Below are 23,398 nucleotides of genomic sequence, written 5' to 3'. Positions count from 1 at the left end.
CAAAAGACGCAAGACAGCACATCTTGGTCCCACTCAGGCAGTACGAACACCTGGAAAGAGGAGCCCACAGTTCAGACCCAAGGTCACTGGTAAGGACACCAGCCAGTTTTAAGTCTAGTTTCATTTTAGTTAGTGTTATGGCCTGTCTAAGGGTGGCCAGACCATAATATAGGGGTGATCCACCCCTGTCTGACCCCAAGCAGCACATCACACAACCAGTACAATTTTGATGGTGATTTATTTACAGTGATTGAATTCTAACAAAGGAAAGGAGCGAACTATAGCTTCGGGGTGGACCCCAAAACAACAAACAAGAGGGACCGTATCAAAAGGATGTACAAAACTTATTTATGAAAAGAATAAAACCAAATGACAGTGTCTTATCTCCCTAACTAACAAAAACATAAGAAAAGGGTAATCAAATAAAAAGGCAGTCCACCCCTACATGCTCCTGTATAAAGAAACAGGTAACACAAAGCCTGCCGGTTGAGGTCCATGACGGTGTCATCTCATATGTTGTCTCCAGGTCATTAGCCAATCTGTATGGTCCGTCCCATGGATGCACCAATCACGGAAAGGCACCTGCACACTCAGATTTACATATGAGACAACATTACAACAACAGTCGTAACATTAACTAAAAATGTTTTTCATCATCTCGTTTTAACTTCTGGTTTAGCTTCAGCTAACTAAAACTAAATGGACCTTGGAGATAATCACATCTTAATAGAGTGAACCATAGACTGTATAAAAGATAGGACCATTGCAACTTTACTGCAGCACTTCACCCTTTCACATAGTCCCAGCTCTTCTCTGTCATGTTTTATGGTGCTGCAAATGTCTTCAGTTGGTGAAAGGTCTGGACTGCTGGTGTCTTGTTGTGCTTGCTATGCATCCCTGACTCTTTTCTTCTTTCTGCATCAAGTAAGGAATGTAGTGAAAGTTCCCAAGAGGTTAAAAACACCACTGAAAAAATGCCATCAGACCTGAGTTGGGACACTTGGATTATGGAGCTTCTGGACCAAGAGAGTGGATGGGAGCATGTGTTTAACAAGTAAGAGAATAATGTCCCCCAAAATGTCCCGAACTAACAAAAACATGAGAAAAGGGTAATCAAATAAAGTCCACCCCTACATGCTCCTGTATAAAGAAACAGGTAACACAAAGCCTGCTGGTTGAGGTCCATGGCGGTGTCATCTTATATGTTGTCTCCAGGTCAAGGAGACAACATATAAGATGGATAGACAGACAGATTTCAAAATAGCCAGCTGGAATGTTAAGGGGTTGAATAACGGGATTAAGAGGAAGAAAATGTTAACATATCTAAAGTTATCAAGAGTTGATATAGCCTTTATTCAAGAAATGCACATGTGCAAGTCAGAAGCCTTAAAACTTAAATGTTCCTGGGTAGGTAAAGTCTTTTCCAGTCCTGGAACTGATAAAAGTAGGGGAGTGTCGGTTCTGATTCATAAAGCAGTTAGCTTTGCTGAAACAAAAGTAATAACAGATAAGGAAGGTAGATTTATATTGGTTTATGGACAACTACTGGACACACCAATAATTTTATGTAATATCTATGCACCTAATGCGGACATACTCGCCTTTTTTCATAACCTGTCACAGTATCTTTTGGAATTAGAAGGTGCACAAATAGTGGTAGGAGGAGATTTTAATCAAATACTGGATCAAGACCTAGATAGATCACTTCCTAGGAGAGGCACAGAGAGTAAATCTGTAGTTGCCATAAGGCAGATGACCTCAGATTTAGGTCTGAATGATATTTGGCGGACAATGCATCCAGAAGGCAGGGAATATTCCTTTTACTCTCCGCCTCATAATGTTTATACTAGAATCGACTACTTTCTTATTTCTGAAGCCTTAGTGAATAACTCTATAGATTCAAGTATTGGTAATATAGTATTCTCGGACCATGTGCCAATTTTTCTATGTCTTGGATATATTTTACAGATTCCTCAAAGCCGCAGATGGCATTTAAATGTGTCCTTAATTAAAGACTCTGGGTTTATTAAATTGATAAGAGATGAAATACAATTTTACAAACAGACAAATAATCGAGAGGACACTACATTGGCTACTTGGTGGGATGCTATGAAGGCATACTTAAGGGGGAGGATAATTTCTTACGCTTCCTTTAAAAAGAAGGCAGCTAACAAGAATATCATTACGTTAGAAGCCAAATTAAAGGCACTTGAGGCAGTACATTCCCATACAAAAGACAGAGTTACGTTGAATAAAATTGTTCAAGTTAAATATAAGTTGAATGTACTGTACAACAGAAAGGCAGAATACGCTTTATTTCGCATTAATCAAGCATATTGGGAAATGGGAGAAAAGCCGAGTCGTTTATTAGCATACCGTCTTAAACAGAAAGACAGTATGAACCATATCCCAGGCATACGACAATCAGATGGGGTTATTTCAACTTCTATTAGACATATAAATGATGGATTCAGGGCCTTTTACAATAATCTTTATTCTACACAAGGGAGTTTAGATGAACAGAAATTCAAAGCATTCTTTACTGATTTAAACCTGCCACAGCTTTCTACTACTGACCAGCAGATTATAGATGCTCCAATTACAGTGGAGGAGATTACCCGTGCAATTAACAGTATGCCACTTAATAAAGCTCCAGGATTAGATGGGTTACCATTGGATTTCTATAGAGCATTTGAGGATATGTTAAGTCCCCTGTTGCTCGATGTTTATAATGAGGCGTTCAAAGTAGGCTCATTACCTCAGTCAATGCACTCTGGACTTATAACATTTATTCTTTAAACTGGGAAAGACCCTTTAGACCCAAGTGGTTACCGCCCCATATCTTTGCTGAATTCTGACCAAAAAATCTTGGCAAAGGTCTTAGCGGGTCGATTAAAAGTAGTAATGGTGAAAATAATTCATGCAGACCAATCTGGTTTTGTTCCAAACCGCTATGGTTCAGATAATATTAGGCGGTTGGTTAATTTGCAAAATTATGTATATGATTCAGTACATCCAACAGTGGCCCTATCGCTGGATGCTGCAAAAGCTTTTGATTGTGTTGAGTGGGATTATCTGTTTAAGACATTATAAAAGTTTGGTTTTGGTGACAATTTTATTAGGTGGATAAAGATATTATATTTTGGCGAGCTCAGACAAGGAGGAGACGGAGGTATCGTTTGGTCTTGCTTCCTGTGAGCTAGCCAGGGAGCACAGCCGTTTATTAACATCTGCAGAAGAACACTGCCGCTAGCTAACTGCTCAGCGCGGCAACAGAACAGCAACAACAACACACAGGGCGCCCTCTGACCCCGGAAGGACACACTGTCGCAGCCAGAGGGCGTCACCCGTCACTATGGTAACATAAACAAAACATCACAAACAGAACCCCGAACAGCCCTGACCCGCTACAATATGATTCGCCTTCAGCGCGAGTATTGACGAATGGGCTCATATCAGACCTATTCCTTTTACAGAGATCCACAAGACAGGGTTGTCCCTTTAGCCCCGGTCTTTTTGTAATTGCTATAGAGCCTTTGGCACAAAAACTGAGAAATAATGTAAATATATTTGAAATTTCGATGGGTAATAGTCAACATAAGCTTCTATTATATGCAGATGATATGTTGTTACTTATGACCCAGCCTGGGAAGTCAATTCCAGCCCTATTAGAATGTGTAGAAAGCTTTACGCTGCTTTCAGGGTATCGCGTCAACTGGGATAAATCAGAGGCAATGCCTATGTCAGGACACTGCCCCCATACTTTATTTAAACAGTGGGAGTTTCGGTGGTCCGTGAATGGTTTGAGGTATTTGGGGATACAAATGACCTCGGATTACACTAAGATGGTTCGAGCAAATATGGAGCCAATGTTGGAAAGAATAAAAATGGAATTTGGTAGATGGTCCAGAGTACGTCTCACAATATGGGGTAAAATTAGTTGTATTAAGATGATGACTGCACCCATGATCTTTTATATTTTATCTAATATTCCATTACACATTCCAGATAAGTATTTCAAAGATCTAGACTTTTTAATCCGGCAGTTTCTTTGGGGTAGCTCACCGCATCGTTTAAGTATTAAGAAACTTCAAGCGAGTGCAAAACAAGGAGGTTTTTCATTGCCTAATTTCCAATGGTATTATTGGGTGATGAACGTGAAACAACTTAGAGCTTGGTTACCTACTGCACCAGTTAAACCCATCTGGTCCCATATAGAGACGGAAGTTAATGGCGGTATTTCTCCTTGGAGGGAGCTGTTTGATACCAGTCATAAAACTACCCATCCTATAATTGCAAAGACATTGTGGTTTAAATTACATAGGGCAGGTCGCTGGGACTTTATTAAATCACCTTCGGCAACCTTATGGAGTAATAAAAGAATTTTAATTGGAGGGACATCGGTTGACTGGTTACAGTGGCGTAAAGCAGGCATCCTTAATGTATCAGATTTATTTGACTGTGGGACTAAATGCTTTTTAAGCTTTGATAAAATTGTAGAGTTATATAAGTTGCAGCGTAATCAATTCTGGAGATATGTCCAAATACATAGTTCATTATCGAAGTGGCTGGGAACCCCCTTGAGTTGTCTTGTGGGCAACCCTATGGAAGTCCTGCTCTCAAGATCACCCTTGGGTAAAGGCATTACCTCTAAGATTTATCACTTATTGCAAGAACGGTCAGCTGACCCTCTCCTTAAAGTTAAGGGCTACTGGGCCCAGGACATGGCATTGGACATATCTTCAGTTGAATGGGATTCATGTTTTCAAAATGTTAATACTATGTATAAAGAAACAGGCAGTAGATTTATTCAACTTAAGATAATCCATAGGTGGCATCGAACACCGCAACAATTGTATAAATGGAACCTGGCCTCTACGGACGAATGTTGGAGATGTGATGGTCAAAATGCTTTGATTTTACATATCTTATGGAGCTGTTCGGCACTTCGGGATTGGTGGGAAAATATAATGGAGGTAATTTTCAGTGTTTTAAAAAGGAGATTTGGTATCTCACCAAAACTGTCCATACTTGGTATAACCACAGAACTTTCTGATGGAGATTTTTCCAGTTATACAAAAAGATGGATTATTTTGGCTCTTACTACGGCCAGACGGGTCCTGCTAAGACATTGGCGGAAAAAGAACCCCCCTCCCTATGAAGAGTGGCTAAAGACAATGGCTAAGTTGGCGTCTTACGAAAAAGTGACTTATGGTTTATTAGACAAATTGCCTCAATATGATTGTATTTGGTCCCCCTTTACAAGCTGGCTTTCTGTAACTTGAAGAACAGAGGAGTAATGACAGAGTGGTGGTGTGGGGATTGGTGTGCGAAGAAAGAATAGGATAACTTCCCTTTGTTTTGTTTTTTGTTGTTGTAGTGTTTTGTTTTGTTGTTGTTTTGTTTTTGTTTGTTTGTTTTTTAAACTATTTATTTATGTAGTTATCCTTAAGCTCTGTTATTGAAGTTTAAAATGAAATAAATAAAAATTGTTGATGATAAAAATAAAAATAAAAAGTTTAAACTTCAAAGCTCATGCATACATGCACATCCAGTGCTCAGTGTCTAATTGTGTGTTTGTGTTTTTACCTTTTTGCAGTAGCGTAGTGAAACATTTAGGCGGTGGATAAATAATGGAAAATAAAATTCAGACTACAGACGGCTTCAGGTGAGTACACGTGGTGCACAAGGACCAAAGCTCACCTTCTCAACCTGGACAAAATGAATTATTTTACACTGATACTGTAAACTTTTGTTTGTGTGTCAGGTTTCCATACATCGGAAACAGCTGCTGCATCTGTAATTCTGTCCATCCAGAGGAGAGTCAGCACTCTACATCAGATCCTTGGCTCACCTATAATGACGCACAGGTGCTGCACACAACTGGATCTGCAGCTTGTGAGGAACAGCAGCACTCAGCCTACATCCTGTTTTACAAGAGAAACGTAAGAAGACACAGCATCTCATCCTGAAGTGAGAGAATGGCACGCCAGCTGCAGCCTAATCCAATCTCTCTTCTTTTCTTTTTTCGGTGCCCAGACACCCTTCAGTTTCATCATGTCATCCCTAACAATAGCTGTAGAGTTGGATGGAGGATGAAGACAGCAGAGAGCAAAAGAAACAGGTAAGAGCAGACAGGTAGTCAGAGTTAACAAAAACTTTTAAAGCCAGTGTAGCTTCTGTTTTGAACACATTTATTGATGACAATTTTACATAAATAAGCAGTGTGTTATACTGTTATCAGATGTGGAGTCTCACTAACCACTTTAATAGTGACTTGTGTCCCAGATACTGTTTATTTGTCTTAGTTACAGATAGTGAAATAAAAATGGAAAATGATTCTTTCATAATTGTATACTCAGCTTGGTCAAGACAATAATTCGAGAACGAGGGGCAGGATTTTGAATTGATGCCATTGGTGCATCTACTAAAGTTCTGGGGTCAGTTTGAATATCAGTGACCTTGACCTCAAGTTCAAAGGTCAAGTTTTCTGAAAATCTTGTGAATGCTACAACTCTGACGAGAAGTAAGTCTCCTAGGTCTTTAAATTTGTATATAGGTGAATCTACTAGGAAGCTGAAGGGTTGCACTGCGGGCCATCTGTAGAGGTGTAGAGTCAACAACCTGTCTCTGAACGTGGACAAAACAAAAGAGATTGTTGACTTCAGGAGAGCACAGTGGGATCACTGCCCACTTAACATGAATGGATCCTCTGTGGAGGTCGTCAAGAGCACCAGATTTCTTGGTGTCCACCTGGCGGAGAACCTCTCCTGCTCCCTCAACACCAGCTCCATAACCAAGAAGGCCCAGCAGCATCTCTACTTCATGCAGAAGCTGAGGAAAGCCCATCTCCCACCATCCATTCTCACCACCTTTTACAGTGGGACTAACGAGAGCATCCTAAGTAGCTGCATCACTGTCTGGTATGGTAACTGCAGCGTATTGGATCGCAGTACCCTACAACGGATTGTGAGAGCAGCTGAGAAGATCATTGGAGCCCCTCTCCCCTCCTTATAACAACCGCTTGCTGGAGGACCCCACACACCCTTCAAACACACTCTTCACCCTGCTGCCTTCTGGAAAGAGGTCCCAGAACATCCGGGCCCTCGCTACCAAACTACGGAAAAGTTTCTTCCCACAAGCCGTCAGACCCCTGAACACTCAGTGACTGCACTGGCACACGCACACCTACACACACGTCACTACCAAGCACTTATCTGCAGTATCTCACACTCATACACATACATACAGACACCAAGTTACTTTTGCACAATACTCAGCATTTTGCACATTTCCATTGTCTTGTGTCTGTATCGTCCTGTTCTGTCTAGTTTTGCACTGTTTTGTCTTGTTTATTTTTGCAGTTTATGCACACTGCACTTTATGTAGTCCTGGGTTTGTCCGTATATGTCATATATAGCACCAGGGTCTCGGAGGAACGCTGTCTCATTTCACTCTGTACAGTACCTCTGCACGTGGTTAAAATGACAATAAAAGCCACTTGACTTGACCTGTTTTTGTAGCAGTTGCTTGGAGACGAGTACCATACAGTTCAAATGGGCATACATTCCAAAATATGCAAATTAGCCCCATACATCATAATGATGATGTTTGCTGTTCAGGGTATGAACATTCTATGCTGAAAGTTTATAAATATACAACCTTTGACTGCTTGTTTTCAGTTGAACTTTTGCAAAGCTGAGGAGATTTTCGCTGCGATCACCTCAAGTCCAAAGATGTTTAAACTTCTTTTTCACAGAAAGGTAAGTTTGAAGAGACTCGCAGCACATTTCTCTGAATATTTTCTTATGGTAAATAAGCATTTTTGAAACTTTTACGGAAGCTTCTTGGATGATTTCTGTAAAAACTGAATTTTGAATCCAAATGAAGGATTTTGTATTTTCATACCATATACTTTGTTTTATGCCATTACTGATGTTGGTTTTCTTGTTTCTAAACAGAAATCACACAAACAAAACGTGGCAGAGAAGGAAATTCCTTCTACGTCTCATCAGAGGTAAAGAAATGCGCCACTCTTTAATGCTGCTGGAGATATTTATAGCAGTGGTTTAGTTGGAGCTCTTTTATTTCCCTTTTATTGGTGTTTTGTAGTTACATCTTTTTTACTACTTCTAGTCTTGTCTATAATTTATATTGATTCAGAGATTAGCGTTTGAAAATGTAGAGTGTAAATGTACAAAATACATGATTTTGTTCCATTACAGTTATTAATTTTTATCTGCAATCTCCAGCATGTACTCCTTGTTAAAAATTTCCACTTTGAAAAATAACATTTACACTTTTGTCCTCATCAGCATCCCGGATGCTTCTGTTGCTGAAAATGGTCAAAAGAAGAAGAGAAAATGGAGACACCTCTGCTGTTCCTCGGTTTGCTTTTACACAAAACATATGAAATGCACATTCTCTTTAAATTGCACTTGTTAATTTAAAGTGACTTTACTTTTTTAATAAACGTATGTTTGTTCGTCCTCTGCAGCAAACTGACAGCGATGCAGAGGCAGAGACCAACACTGTGAAGACACAAAAAAAGTGTCGCTGGTTTCTTTTTAAATTCTGGAAGGTATGTTTTATGGAAAGAGTCACTGTCATCAAGCATTTACTCATCACAGTTAAATGAGAAGAATTAAGAGCAATTTAGCACAGCTATGTCCTCAAATTAAGTTCAAAGATGTTTAAACGTTTTTTTTTTTTCACAGAAAGGTAAGTTTGAAGAGACTTGCAGGATGTTTCTCTAAATATTTTTTGTGGTGAATAAGCATTTTTGAAGCTTTTAATGAAGCTTCATGGATGATTTCTGTAAAAACTGAATTTTGATCAGAACCAAATGAAGGATTTTGTATTTCACAGGACAAACTTTAAAACTGAATTTAAAGCATGAATAAATTGTTTTTATTTTATTTAAAGATATTCCTATATATCTGCTTCATGAGCTGACAGCTCACTAAAGTGATAAATAATATGAAATAATACCAAATTTTCTAACTGGACACTTTTCATGGAGAGACTCCCTTGGTATGTTTGTTTTATGCCATTACTGATGTTGGTTTTCTTGTTTCTAAACAGAAATTACACAAACAAAACGTGGCAGAGAAGGAAATTCCTTCTACGTCTCATCAGAGGTAAAGAAATGCGCCACTCTTTAATGCTGCTGGAGATATTTATAGCAGTGGTTTAGTTGGAGCTCTTTTATTTCCCTTTTATTGGCATTTTTCTTCCACCTTGTGTATTTACATCTTTTTTACTACTTCTAGTCTTGTCTATTATTTATATGGTTGCAGAGATTAGCGTTTGAAAATGTAGAGTGTAAATGTATAAAATACATGATTTTGTTCATGTTGGTATTCCATTACAGTTATTCACTGTTATTAGCAATCTGTATTAGCAAAATGTACTCCTTCTTATAAATTTCCACAACATTTACACTTTTCTCCTGATCAGCATCCCGGATGCTTCTGTTGCTGCCACACCAGCTAACCCTGAAAATGGTCAAAAGAAGAAGAAGAAGAGAAAATGGAGACACTTCTTCTGCTGTTCCTCGGTTTGCTTTTACACAAAACATATGAAATGCACATTCTCTTTAAAATGCACTTGTTAATTTTAAGTGACTTTACTTTTTTAATAAACTTATGTTTGTTCGTCCTCTGCAGCAAACTGACAGCGATGCAGAGGCAGAGAGCAACACAGTGAAGACACAAAAAAGGTGTCGCTGGTCTCTTTTTAAATCCGGGAAGGTATGTTTTATGGAAAGAGTCACTGTCATCAAGCATTTAAATGAGAGCAATTAAGAGCAATGAGGCACACAGCTATGTCCTTTATATATAGCAGGTAAGAAGCACCACGGAAAAGATCCCAGCAGACCTGATTTGGGACACTTTGATTATGGAGCTTCTGGACCAAGAGAGTGGATGGGAGCATGTGTTTAACAGGTAAGAGAAAGACGTCCTCCAAAATGTTTCAACTTCAAAGCTCATGCATACATGCACATACACTGCTCAGCATCCTGACATCTTTCCTAATTTTGTGTTTGTGTTTTTACCTTTTTGGAGCAGTGTAGCATGCGGTGGAAAAATAATAGAACGTCAAACTGAGACTATAGACTGCTTCGGGTGAGTACACGTGGTGCACAAAGACCAAAGCTCACTTTGTCAAAGTGGAGAAAATGAATTCTTTTACACTGATACTGTAAACGTTGTGCGTGTGTGTCAGGTTTCCAAACATCGGAAACACCTGCTACATGAACTCCTGCCTGCAGAGCCTCCTCAACATTGAGGAGTTCATAAGAGACATCAGGCGTCAGGAGGTTTTGTGGAGCACAGATCCAGAAGCTCAGCTCTTAAGGTGCGCTACGTCAACCTTCTACTTTCTTCAAAAACCTGAAGAACAAAGAGATCTAACAGCAGAAATGTCTGTTTACCCTTTCCTTTCTACAGAAGGCTCATTGATGTCAGGGACTGTCATGAGTCAACAGATTATGGCCTTAAAGATCACCACCTAAGAGCTTTTAAGAAGGCATTCAGCAGTCAAGCTCCTGAATACACCGGCAGTGCACAGAAAGTGCGTCAGCTATTTGGACATTTCGTTTTTTGCTTTACCTTCTGATTTCGATGTACTGTTTTAAATCTCTCTGCTTTTCTTTCAGGACGCTCATGAATTCCTAACATTGTTCCTCAATGAGGTCAAAAGGCTCACACCTCACCTGGAGAGGAACGCAGCTCTCCTGGGCCAAAGTTATACCTGCCCAGTAGAAGACCATCACATTTTTAAAATGGAAAACATGAGGACATGCAAGAGGTAAGCCTGTCTTTCAGAAACGCAGAGCTGGTTGCAATATTTTCATATACCTCTTTTCCACCTACCTGATCTTTACTTTAACTACGTTACTCCTGAAATGTGTAGCTGCGGTCACCAATCATCACAGCAAGAGGAATTCACCAGCTTGTCTCTTGACCTGGTTCCAGAGGGGTCTGTTATAAACATGTTAGAGACATACTTGAAGGTAAGATCACAAATTCCAATAGAGTTGTAGTGTCAGCGATCTTAACACACCTTTTTTGTTAGTGTTTGTGTGTATGTGTGTGTGCATATGTTGAGATTTCTTTCTAACATAAAGCCTGTTTTCTCTGTGCTGTTGTTCAGGAACAAGAAATAGAATTTCGCTGTGATTGTGGAGGGACGGCCTCAGAACTGAAGTCGTCTTTTGATACACTGCCAAGGTGAGTAAGGTCACATCAGAATTGATCGACTGACCAGGTTTCCAAACTGTGGCGCATCAAATATCAGAGTTTTTCGAGACAATACTTGAGCAGTCGTTTTCTCCCATCTTCTGTTTGTGTTTGAAACTCATTCTTCTTATTTTCTACCTTGTTTGTTTTATTTTTTTTCTTTTCTGCCAGAGTTCTGATCTTGCATCTGAAGAGGTTTGGCTTTACACAAACCTACAAGATTCAGAAGGTGGATGACCCCGTCAGGCTGCAGAGGGACTTGGTGGTGCCATCCAATCAGGTAAAAACAGACTGCAGAACGTCTCAGGCTACGTCCACACTAGCCCTGATAGATTTGAAAACTCCGTGTCCACACTGCGACGGGACTGCTCCGTTTTCAAATGTATGCGTTTTCGAGAGCGTTTTCAAGATGCTGTGTTTTTCCTTGAGGAAAACGCCGTCTCAGTGTGGACGGGAGGTCAAAGCGGAGAGAAAACGATGTGTTTTCAAACGAAAACGCATTCGTGTGGACGTAGCCTCAGCAAATCAGCTTAATTATGGCACTGATGTGAGACTTTATGAAACTAACACTCTTTGGATTTGTTCCTTCTCAGGGTGGTGGCTGTTATAGTCTTGTCAGCATCATTAGTCATTATGGAGGCACAGAGTCAGGTAAAACAACAGACTTGTGACAAACAGAAAATGAAAACTTGCTACTTTTCAGTGAAGGACTCACACACAAAAGCTTTTGATGTTCTAAGAAGCACTAAGTCAAAATCACTGTTTGCTTGAATCAGTTGACTTCCAGAAGTTGGATTCATTTGTCTTAATGTGATTTCAGGACACTACATCTGTAGTTCTGTCCATCCTGAGGAGAGTCAGCACTCTACATCAGATCGCTGGCTCACCTATAATGACGCACAGGTGCTCCACACAACTGGATCTGCAGCTTGTGAGGAACAGCAGCACTCGGCCTACATCCTGTTTTACAAGAGAAACGTAAGAAGACACAGCATCTCATCCTGAAGTGAGAGAATTTTTAAATGTCCTGTTACCTTGTTAACCAGTTTTGTCTTCATTCTCAGTTCTGAAACAGGAAATGGAAGGAAGGAAGGAAGTTAAGGTCATCATCATGCTGAGAAGAAACAACACTCGTCCCAGCCCACCATCGCACACTGGAGGACAAGTACTGGTAAGTATTGCCCTCAGGAGGAAGGGTCCTCCCAGAGAGCCTGGTTCCTCCCAAGATTTCTTCCTCCAGGAGGGAGTTTTTTCTTGCCACCGTCGCCCCACATTCACTGGTCTCATCAGCAGGGACATTTTTAACATCCTAAGACCTGAACTCTTTCATGGCATGCATTTTTCATTTCTCTGTGCCATTTGGGTTGATTGGGACCTGATGAATGTAAAAACAAAGACATCAGATTCGGACTATCTTTTTTTTGTTTCTCAAAACAATGAGATCCACATATGAGGACGTTCATTTTAAATTTCGATTGAACAGTGGCAGTGTAATGTCCTCCCTCATAAGTGGATGTCAGGTTTTTGAAGAGCAAAATTTTGTATTTTGGTCTAGACAACCCAAAATGTTATGTCCACATATGTGGACACCAGGTCCTAGGAGGTTAAAACAAATCTACTAGTAGTGCACCACTACTAGAGATCGTCCTTTTCTGGACCAGTGTTTGGCTTGCTCTCTGGCAACAAATTAGTGCTGTCAGTGTTAACGTTATTTTAACTAATGACGTTTACGCTGACATCACTAATTTTATAGTTATTATTATTAATATTATTATTAATTTATTTGTAAAAGAAATTAAATTAAAAAAAAAACAAAGAAATTATTTAATTCTTTGTTATTTTGTTTTATTAAAATCAAAATAACAACAAAACAAAAATAACTAATAAAAAAATATTAAAAGTATTCAGCAGTGTTTTGTGAAATTTGTAATGAGCCTTAGTTAAGTTGATGTCACAGAAGTTTCTGAATCATTTAGATTGTTCAACAAACTGATTCACTCAGGTAAAGATGGTAAGCTGGAGCAATGGTACCCTTGGAGTTCAGTTTAAGTTTTCAGACAAACATTCACTCGATCAGTTGCAGCTTCTGCTTTTAAATAAATGATTTAGCTGCAAATGTTTAGCTGCAGGTAGCAAAGTCCAAAAGTGACAACATTTCCACTGCAGTCTCTCCAGAAATGGCTTATAAAATTTTGACCAAATTAGACATTTATCCTTGGATCATTGACAACCCTGTAGGGTGAAAATCTTTAATTGTACCTTTTATAACATTTTAACAAGTTACTGTCTCCTGCTGCATGTTTCCTGTTTTGGCTGAACTTCATCAGCTCAAAAAACTCACCGTGCTGTGGTGTACTAAATGACCTCATGTACAGGACACACTGAAGGCAGGTTTGCAACGTTTAATCAACAAAGTCAAGATCAGTTAACAACAGCTGAACTAAAGACTTTCTTTTTCTCATTGATAAAATGAGGTCCATGCCAATGTGCTCAAATGGGACCTCCATTAATGGTGAGGGGCATAAAGGTGCTTTTTAAATGACCAGCTGGTTCACCAGCTGACACCACTGGACGCACACCATCGGCGCACATCCAAAAATGCAAGATGGTGGTGCGCACAGATACAGCGGCTCTATGCTCTCCACTTACCCAATTTCACTGTGCAAGAAACTGCACAATGACAATAAAAAGCTCTAAGTCTAAAACAGTTTCCTGGCCAGTAAAATCGGGCAATTATTCGCTCCAGAGTTTTATCTTATTCCAGGTGACCAGCCATCGACTTGTAATGAGCCAGCTAAAACAATAATTTCTCAGTGGCTCTTCTGGCACCAACAAGTGGGTGTGTTCTTCCATCGTGCAAGTGTCACGGCACACTGAACATGGTCTGTCCCTACTCGTTACAACATGTGGAAATGTCAGTGCTATGTCAGGGCGCACTATTTGACTATCAGCTCTCATCATTTGATCAAAGGGCCAGTTGCATAATGCCATTATCTTCTGTGTAGCGAATTGCTGGAACGGGCAACCCAAACGCCACGTGTCCCTGTTGGTGGTGTGTGCAGGCCTACATACTGCCCTATTGAGCTACTAAACCCCGACCAATCAGTTTTCAGATTTAAGGGGTGTGATGGCCGTCAGCTAACTGCAGCCGTTACTCTATGCATTTTCCCCCGATATTTCTTTTCCACCAGTACTATGGGGTATTTGTGAATATCCATGACTGACCCGGCCAGCTGGTCTTTGGACAGGGTCACGGCAGTTTCAAGATTTAAAAAAAATCCCTTTCACTGACAGACTGAAGGAAAGCTCCTCAAAAATGGAGGGTCTTCAAGCTCCTCAGTGGCAGGAAAAGGTTTCCCGGACCCAGTGTTGTATATTTGTTTCCCAAAAGATTGAAATAGTGGAGAGAAATCAGGTTCTGAAACCACCCAGAAGACAAAGTCTCCAACTGGTTTGTGGAAGTCCAGTTTCTCCAAATTAATCAGCGGGTGAAATGTCTCTTCATGGATGGTTTTGATTCTGTTGTTGTTCACAAACAAAGCCCTCAAAGCAGCATATGAAAGAAAGTCATCTTTCATTGTTGTCTCCAGCGTGTTAAAAGAGAGATCGAGCTCAGTGATGACTTTTGAAGCGGCTGCAGGGACTTCTCGAAGGTTTTGACTCAAACGGTCGCAGGATGTTGTTCATAGTGGTGACACTGTTGACTGGTGATTGACAAGCACTGAGATACTAACATGACAAACACAAGAAACATCATGACTTATTCTCCTGAGTGCCTGCAAAACACAAAATCAAACTCAAAGCTTTTCTCTCAGGTGCTGGTGTGGCACAATCTAATGATAAAAAAAGGTCATGCTAACAGCTTTTGGAGCACAGCTGCACAAAATAACAGCTTTTGGAGCACAAAATGCATTACAGGTAAACCCAGTACCCAAACATGTTAACAAGGATAAAGAAAAAATCTGAAACAAAAGCAGGTAGTGTGGTGATTTATGTTGTGAGGATGCTTTCACTCCCATCAAAGTCACCCAGTGTTGAGAACCCAAATGAGCCCAGAAACCTCAAGTGGCTGCAACCAACAGCGAACGCCAAGAAGTGCATGCTGAGCCAGAAACATGCAGAAAACCCAAAAGAGGCAAGACAGCACATCTTGGTCCCACTCAGGCAGTACGAACACCTGGAAAGAGGAGCCCACAGTTCAGACCCAAGGTCACTGGTAAGGACACCAGCCAGTTTTAAGTCTAGTTTCATTTTAGTTAGTGTTATGGCCTGTCTAAGGGTGGCCAGACCATAATATAGGGGTGATCCACCCCTGTCTGACCCCAAGCAGCACATCACACAACCAGTACAATTTTGATGGTGATTTATTTACAGTGATTGAATTCTAACAAAGGAAAGGAGCGAACTATAGCTTCGGGGTGGATCCCAAAACAACAAACAAGAGGGACCGTATCAAAAGGATGTACAAAACTTATTTATGAAAAGAATAAAACCAAATGACAGTGTCTTATCTCCCTAACTAACAAAAACATAAGAAAAGGGTAATCAAATAAAAAGGCAGTCCACCCCTACATGCTCCTGTATAAAGAAACAGGTAACACAAAGCCTGCCGGTTGAGGTCCATGGCGGTGTCATCTCATATGTTGTCTCCAGGTCATTAGCCAATCTGTATGGTCCGTCCCATGGATGTACCAATCACGGAAAGGCACCTGCACACTCAGATTTACATATGAGACAACATTACAACAACAGTCGTAACATTAACTAAAAATGTTTTTCATCATCTCGTTTTAACTTCTGGTTTAGCTTCAGCTAACTAAAACTAAATGGACCTTGGAGATAATCACATCTTAATAGAGTGAACCATAGACTGTATAAAAGATAGGACCATTGCAACTTTACTGCAGCACTTCACCCTTTCACATAGTCCCAGCTCTTCTCTGTCATGTTTTATGGTGCTGCAAATGTCTTCAGTTGGTGAAAGGTCTGGACTGCTGGTGTCTTGTTGTGCTTGCTATGCATCCCTGACTCTTTTCTTCTTTCTGCATCAAGTAAGGAATGTAGTGAAAGTTCCCAAGAGGTTAAAAACACCACTGAAAAAATGCCATCAGACCTGAGTTGGGACACTTGGATTATGGAGCTTCTGGACCAAGAGAGTGGATGGGAGCATGTGTTTAACAAGTAAGAGAATAATGTCCCCCAAAATGTCCCGAACTAACAAAAACATGAGAAAAGGGTAATCAAATAAAAAGGCAGTCCACCCCTACATGCTCCTGTATAAAGAAACAGGTAACACAAAGCCTGCTGGTTGAGGTCCATGGCGGTGTCATCTTATATGTTGTCTCCAGGTCAAGGAGACAACATATAAGATGGATAGACAGACAGATTTCAAAATAGCCAGCTGGAATGTTAAGGGGTTGAATAACGGGATTAAGAGGAAGAAAATGTTAACATATCTAAAGTTATCAAGAGTTGATATAGCCTTTATTCAAGAAATGCACATGTGCAAGTCAGAAGCCTTAAAACTTAAATGTTCCTGGGTAGGTAAAGTCTTTTCCAGTCCTGGAACTGATAAAAGTAGGGGAGTGTCGGTTCTGATTCATAAAGCAGTTAGCTTTGCTGAAACAAAAGTAATAACAGATAAGGAAGGTCGATTTATATTGGTTTATGGACAACTACTGGACACACCAATAATTTTATGTAATATCTATGCACCTAATGCGGACATACTCGCCTTTTTTCATAACCTGTCACAGTATCTTTTGGAATTAGAAGGTGCACAAATAGTGGTAGGAGGAGATTTTAATCAAATACTGGATCAAGATCTAGATAGATCACTTCCTAGGAGAGGCACAGAGAGTAAATCTGTAGTTGCCATAAGGCAGATGACCTCAGATTTAGGTCTGAATGATATTTGGCGGACAATGCATCCAGAAGGCAGGGAATATTCCTTTTACTCTCCGCCTCATAATGTTTATACTAGAATCGACTACTTTCTTATTTCTGAAGCCTTAGTGAATAACTCTATAGATTCAAGTATTGGTAATATAGTATTCTCGGACCATGTGCCAATTTTTCTATGTCTTGGAAATATTTTACAGATTCCTCAAAGCCGCAGATGGCATTTAAATGTGTCCTTAATTAAAGACTCTGGGTTTATTAAATTGATAAGAGATGAAATACAATTTTACAAACAGACAAATAATCGAGAGGACACTACATTGGCTACTTGGTGGGATGCTATGAAGGCATACTTAAGGGGGAGGATAATTTCTTACGCTTCCTTTAAAAAGAAGGCAGCTAACAAGAATATCATTACGTTAGAAGCCAAATTAAAGGCACTTGAGGCAGTACATTCCCATACAAAAGACAGAGTTACGTTGAATAAAATTGTTCAAGTTAAATATAAGTTGAATGTACTGTACAACAGAAAGGCAGAATACGCTTTATTTCGCATTAATCAAGCATATTGGGAAATGGGAGAAAAGCCGAGTCGTTTATTAGCATACCGTCTTAAACAGAAAGACAGTATGAACCATATCCCAGGCATACGACAATCAGATGGGGTTATTTCAACTTCTATTAGACATATAAATGATGGATTCAGGGCCTTTTACAATAATCTTTATTCTACACAAGGGAGTTTAGATGAACAGAAATTCAAAGCATTCTTTACTGATTTAAACCTGCCACAGCTTTCTACTACTGACCAGCAGATTATAGATGCTCCAATTACAGTGGAGGAGATTACCCGTGCAATTAACAGTATGCCACTTAATAAAGCTCCAGGATTAGATGGGTTACCATTGGATTTCTATAGAGCATTTGAGGATATGTTAAGTCCCCTGTTGCTCGATGTTTATAATGAGGCGTTCAAAGTAGGCTCATTACCTCAGTCAATGCACTCTGGACTTATAACATTTATTCTTTAAACTGGGAAAGACCCTTTAGACCCAAGTGGTTACCGCCCCATATCTTTGCTGAATTCTGACCAAAAAATCTTGGCAAAGGTCTTAGCGGGTCGATTAAAAGTAGTAATGGTGAAAATAATTCATGCAGACCAATCTGGTTTTGTTCCAAACCGCTATGGTTCAGATAATATTAGGCGGTTGGTTAATTTGCAAAATTATGTATATGATTCAGTACATCCAACAGTGGCCCTATCGCTGGATGCTGCAAAAGCTTTTGATTGTGTTGAGTGGGATTATCTGTTTAAGACATTATAAAAGTTTGGTTTTGGTGACAATTTTATTAGGTGGATAAAGATATTATATTTTGGCGAGCTCTGACAAGGAGGAGACGGAGGTATCGTTTGGTCTTGCTTTCCGTGAGCTAGCCAGGGAGCACAGCCGTTTATTAACATCTGCAGAAGAACACTGCCGCTAGCTAACTGCTCAGCACGGCAACAGAACAGCAACAACAACACACAGGGCGCCCTCTGACCCCGGAAGGACACACCGTCGCAGCCAGAGGGCGTCACCCGTCACTATGGTAACATAAACAAAACATCACAAACAGAACTCCGAACAGCCCTGACCCGCTACAATATGATTCGCCTTCAGCGCGAGTATTGACGAATGGGCTCATATCAGACCTATTCCTTTTACAGAGATCCACAAGACAGGGTTGTCCCCTTAGCCCCGGTCTTTTTGTAATTGCTATAGAGCCTTTGGCACAAAAACTGAGAAATAATGTAAATATATTTGAAATTTCGATGGGTAATAGTCAACATAAGCTTCTATTATATGCAGATGATATGTTGTTACTTATGACCCAGCCTGGGAAGTCAATTCCAGCCCTATTAGAATGTGTAGAAAGCTTTACGCTGCTTTCAGGGTATCGCGTCAACTGGGATAAATCAGAGGCAATGCCTATGTCAGGACACTGCCCCCATACTTTATTTAAACAGTGGGAGTTTCGGTGGTCCGTGAATGGTTTGAGGTATTTGGGGATACAAATGACCTCGGATTACACTAAGATGGTTCGAGCAAATATGGAGCCAATGTTGGAAAGAATAAAAATGGAATTTGGTAGATGGTCCAGAGTACGTCTCACAATATGGGGTAAAATTAGTTGTATTAAGATGATGACTGCACCCATGATCTTTTATATTTTATCTAATATTCCATTACACATTCCAGATAAGTATTTCAAAGATCTAGACTTTTTAATCCGGCAGTTTCTTTGGGGTAGCTCACCGCATCGTTTAAGTATTAAGAAACTTCAAGCGAGTGCAAAACAAGGAGGTTTTTCATTGCCTAATTTCCAATGGTATTATTGGGTGATGAACGTGAAACAACTTAGAGCTTGGTTACCTACTGCACCAGTTAAACCCATCTGGTCCCGTATAGAGACGGAAGTTAATGGCGGTATTTCTCCTTGGAGGGAGCTGTTTGATACCAGTCATAAAACTACCCATCCTATAATTGCAAAGACATTGTGGTTTAAATTACATAGGGCAGGTCGCTGGGACTTTATTAAATCACCTTCGGCAACCTTATGGAGTAATAAAAGAATTTTAATTGGAGGGACATCGGTTGACTGGTTACAGTGGCGTAAAGCAGGCATCCTTAATGTATCAGATTTATTTGACTGTGGGACTAAATGTTTTTTAAGCTTTGATAAAATTGTAGAGTTATATAAGTTGCAGCGTAATCAATTCTGGAGATATGTCCAAATACATAGTTCATTATCGAAGTGGCTGGGAACCCCCTTGAGTTGTCTTGTGGGCAACCCTATGGAAGTCCTGCTCTCAAGATCACCCTTGGGTAAAGGCATTACCTCTAAGATTTATCACTTATTGCAAGAACGGTCAGCTGACCCTCTCCTTAAAGTTAAGGGCTACTGGGCCCAGGACATGGCATTGGACATATCTTCAGTTGAATGGGATTCATGTTTTCAAAATGTTAATACTATGTATAAAGAAACAGGCAGTAGATTTATTCAACTTAAGATAATCCATAGGTGGCATCGAACACCGCAACAATTGTATAAATGGAACCTGGCCTCTACGGACGAATGTTGGAGATGTGATGGTCAAAATGCTTTGATTTTACATATCTTATGGAGCTGTTCGGCACTTCGGGATTGGTGGGAAAATATAATGGAGGTAATTTTCAGTGTTTTAAAAAGGAGATTTGGTATCTCACCAAAACTGTCCATACTTGGTATAACCACAGAACTTTCTGATGGAGATTTTTCCAGTTATACAAAAAGATGGATTATTTTGGCTCTTACTACGGCCAAACGGGTCCTGCTAAGACATTGGCGGAAAAAGAACCCCCCTCCCTATGAAGAGTGGCTAAAGACAATGGCTAAGTTGGCGTCTTATGAAAAAGTGACTTATGGTTTATTAGACAAATTGCCTCAATATGATTGTATTTGGTCCCCCTTTACAAGCTGGCTTTCTGTAACTTGAAGAACAGAGGAGTAATGACAGAGTGGTGGTGTGGGGATTGATGTGCGAAGAAAGAATAGGATAACTTCCCTTTGTTTTGTTTTTTGTTGTTGTAGTGTTTTGTTTTGTTGTTGTTTTGTTTTTGTTTGTTTGTTTTTTAAACTATTTATTTATGTAGTTATCCTTAAGCTGTGTTATTGAAGTTTAAAATGAAATAAATAAAAATTGTTGATGATAAAAATAAAAATAAAAAGTTTAAACTTCAAAGCTCATGCATACATGCACATCCAGTGCTCAGTGTCTAATTGTGTGTTTGTGTTTTTACCTTTTTGCAGTAGCGTAGTGAAACATTTGGGCGGTGGATAAATAATGGAAAATAAAATTCAGACTACAGACGGCTTCAGGTGAGTACACGTGGTGCACAAGGACCAAAGCTCACCTTCTCAACCTGGACAAAATGAATTATTTTACACTGATACTGTAAACTTTTGTTTGTGTGTCAGGTTTCCATACATCGGAAACAGCTGCTGCATCTGTAATTCTGTCCATCCAGAGGAGAGTCAGCACTCTACATCAGATCCTTGGCTCACCTATAATGACGCACAGGTGCTGCACACAACTGGCTCTGCAGCTTGTGAGGAACAGCAGCACTCAGCCTACATCCTGTTTTACAAGAGAAACGTAAGAAGACACAGCATCTCATCCTGAAGTGAGAGAATGGCACGCCAGCTGCAGCCTAATCCAATCTCTCTTCTTTTCTTTTTTCGGTGCCCAGACACCCTTCAGTTTCATCATGTCATCCCTAACAATAGCTGTAGAGTTGGATGGAGGATGAAGACAGCAGAGAGCAAAAGAAACAGGTAAGAGCAGACAGGTAGTCAGAGTTAACAAAAACTTTTAAAGCCAGTGTAGCTTCTGTTTTGAACACATTTATTGATGACAATTTTACATAAATAAGCAGTGTGTTATACTGTTATCAGATGTGGAGTCTCACTAACCACTTTAATAGTGACTTGTGTCCCAAATACTGTTTATTTGTCTTAGTTACAGATAGTGAAATAAAAATGGAAAATGATTCTTTCATAATTGTATACTCAGCTTGGTCAAGACAATAATTCGAGAACGAGGGGCAGGATTTTGAATTGATGCCATTGGTGCATCTACTAAAGTTCTGGGGTCAGTTTGAATATCAGTGACCTTGACCTCAAGTTCAAAGGTCAAGTTTTCTGAAAATCTTGTGAATGCTACAACTCTGACGAGAAGTAAGTCTCCTAGGTCTTTAAATTTGTATATAGGTGAATCTACTAGGGAGCTGAAGGGTTGCACTGCGGGCCATCTGTAGAGGTGTAGAGTCAACAACCTGTCTCTGAACGTGGACAAAACAAAAGAGATTGTTGACTTCAGGAGAGCACAGTGGGATCACTGCCCACTTAACATGAATGGATCCTCTGTGGAGGTCGTCAAGAGCACCAGATTTCTTGGTGTCCACCTGGCGGAGAACCTCTCCTGCTCCCTCAACACCAGCTCCATAACCAAGAAGGCCCAGCAGCATCTCTACTTCATGCAGAAGCTGAGGAAAGCCCATCTCCCACCATCCATTCTCACCACCTTTTACAGTGGGACTAACGAGAGCATCCTAAGTAGCTGCATCACTGTCTGGTATGGTAACTGCAGCGTATTGGATCGCAGTACCCTACAACGGATTGTGAGAGCAGCTGAGAAGATCATTGGAGCCCCTCTCCCCTCCTTATAACAACCGCTTGCTGGAGGACCCCACACACCCTTCAAACACACTCTTCACCCTGCTGCCTTCTGGAAAGAGGTCCCAGAACATCCGGGCCCTCGCTACCAAACTACGGAAAAGTTTCTTCCCACAAGCCGTCAGACCCCTGAACACTCAGTGACTGCACTGGCACACGCACACCTACACACACGTCACTACCAAGCACTTATCTGCAGTATCTCACACTCATACACATACATACAGACACCAAGTTACTTTTGCACAATACTCAGCATTTTGCACATTTCCATTGTCTTGTGTCTGTATCGTCCTGTTCTGTCTAGTTTTGCACTGTTTTGTCTTGTTTATTTTTGCAGCTTATGCACACTGCACTTTATGTAGTCCTGGGTTTGTCCGTATATGTCATATATAGCACCAGGGTCTCGGAGGAACGCTGTCTCATTTCACAAGACACAAAAAAAGTGTCGCTGGTTTCTTTTTAAATTCTGGAAGGTATGTTTTATGGAAAGAGTCACTGTCATCAAGCATTTACTCATCACAGTTAAATGAGAAGAATTAAGAGCAATTTAGCACAGCTATGTCCTCAAATTAAGTTCAAAGATGTTTAAACGTTTGTTGTTGTTTTTTCACAGAAAGGTAAGTTCGAAGAGACTTGCAGGATGTTTCTCTAAATATTTTTTGTGGTGAATAAGCATTTTTGAAGCTTTTAATGAAGCTTCATGGATGATTTCTGTAAAAACTGAATTTTGATCAGAACCAAATGAAGGATTTTGTATTTCATAGGACAAACTTTAAAACTGAATTTAAAGCATGAATAAATTGTTTTTATTTTATTTAAAGATATTCCTATATATCTGCTTCATGAGCTGACAGCTCACTAAAGTGATAAATAATATGAAATAATACCAAATTTTCTAACTGGACACTTTTCATGGAGAGACTCCCTTGGTATGTTTGTTTTATGCCATTACTGATGTTGGTTTTCTTGTTTCTAAACAGAAATTACACAAACAA

General features: G+C 40.0%; 1 protein-coding gene and 2 long non-coding RNA genes across 4 annotated transcripts; all 3 read left to right on the top strand.

Moving 5' to 3' along the window:
• Positions 1 to 5,519: 5,519 nt before the first annotated feature.
• Positions 5,520 to 8,656, top strand: LOC146385394 (uncharacterized). Of its 2 annotated transcripts, XR_014800501.1 has the most exons (5): positions 5,520 to 5,668; positions 5,768 to 5,945; positions 6,040 to 6,124; positions 7,683 to 8,017; positions 8,316 to 8,656. It is a non-coding gene; the product is annotated as an uncharacterized LOC146385394 (long non-coding RNA). The 2 variants fall into 2 exon arrangements; XR_014800500.1 differs by having other exon boundaries at positions 5,529 to 5,668; positions 7,683 to 8,656.
• Positions 8,657 to 9,754: 1,098 nt separating this feature from the next.
• Positions 9,755 to 12,933, top strand: LOC146385393 (ubiquitin carboxyl-terminal hydrolase 37-like). Its single transcript, XM_084931082.1, has 6 exons — positions 9,755 to 10,575; positions 10,661 to 11,017; positions 11,158 to 11,234; positions 11,415 to 11,523; positions 11,837 to 12,221; positions 12,308 to 12,933. The coding sequence occupies exons 2-5, from the start codon at positions 10,910 to 10,912 to the stop codon at positions 11,912 to 11,914; spliced, it is 372 nt and encodes a 123-aa protein (XP_084787208.1). The 5' UTR covers positions 9,755 to 10,575; positions 10,661 to 10,909; the 3' UTR covers positions 11,915 to 12,221; positions 12,308 to 12,933.
• A 7,942-nt stretch (positions 12,934 to 20,875) lies between these two features.
• Positions 20,876 to 22,719, top strand: LOC146385392 (uncharacterized). Its single transcript, XR_014800499.1, has 3 exons — positions 20,876 to 21,044; positions 21,144 to 21,321; positions 21,416 to 22,719. It is a non-coding gene; the product is annotated as an uncharacterized LOC146385392 (long non-coding RNA).
• Positions 22,720 to 23,398: the final 679 nt, after the last annotated feature.

Source organism: Perissodus microlepis, chromosome 6 (genome assembly GCF_051167445.1).
Source record: "Perissodus microlepis isolate ML-2025 ecotype Zambia chromosome 6, ASM5116744v1, whole genome shotgun sequence".
Taxonomy (NCBI): Eukaryota; Metazoa; Chordata; class Actinopteri; order Cichliformes; family Cichlidae; genus Perissodus; species Perissodus microlepis.
This window is presented reverse-complemented; position numbering and strand designations above follow the sequence as displayed.

What these genes read in the sequence shown, in the direction of transcription:
- LOC146385393 (XM_084931082.1), top strand. Translation starts at nt 10,910, where the DNA reads ATGTGTAGCTGCGGTCACCAATCATCACAGCAAGAGGAATTCACCAGC. An exon ending in TCTTTTGATACACTGCCAAG is followed by an intron (nt 11,235 to 11,414) that starts GTGAGTAAGGTC and finishes CTTTTCTGCCAG; the next exon opens with AGTTCTGATCTTGCATCTGA. An exon ending in TGGTGGTGCCATCCAATCAG is followed by an intron (nt 11,524 to 11,836) that starts GTAAAAACAGAC and finishes GTTCCTTCTCAG; the next exon opens with GGTGGTGGCTGTTATAGTCT.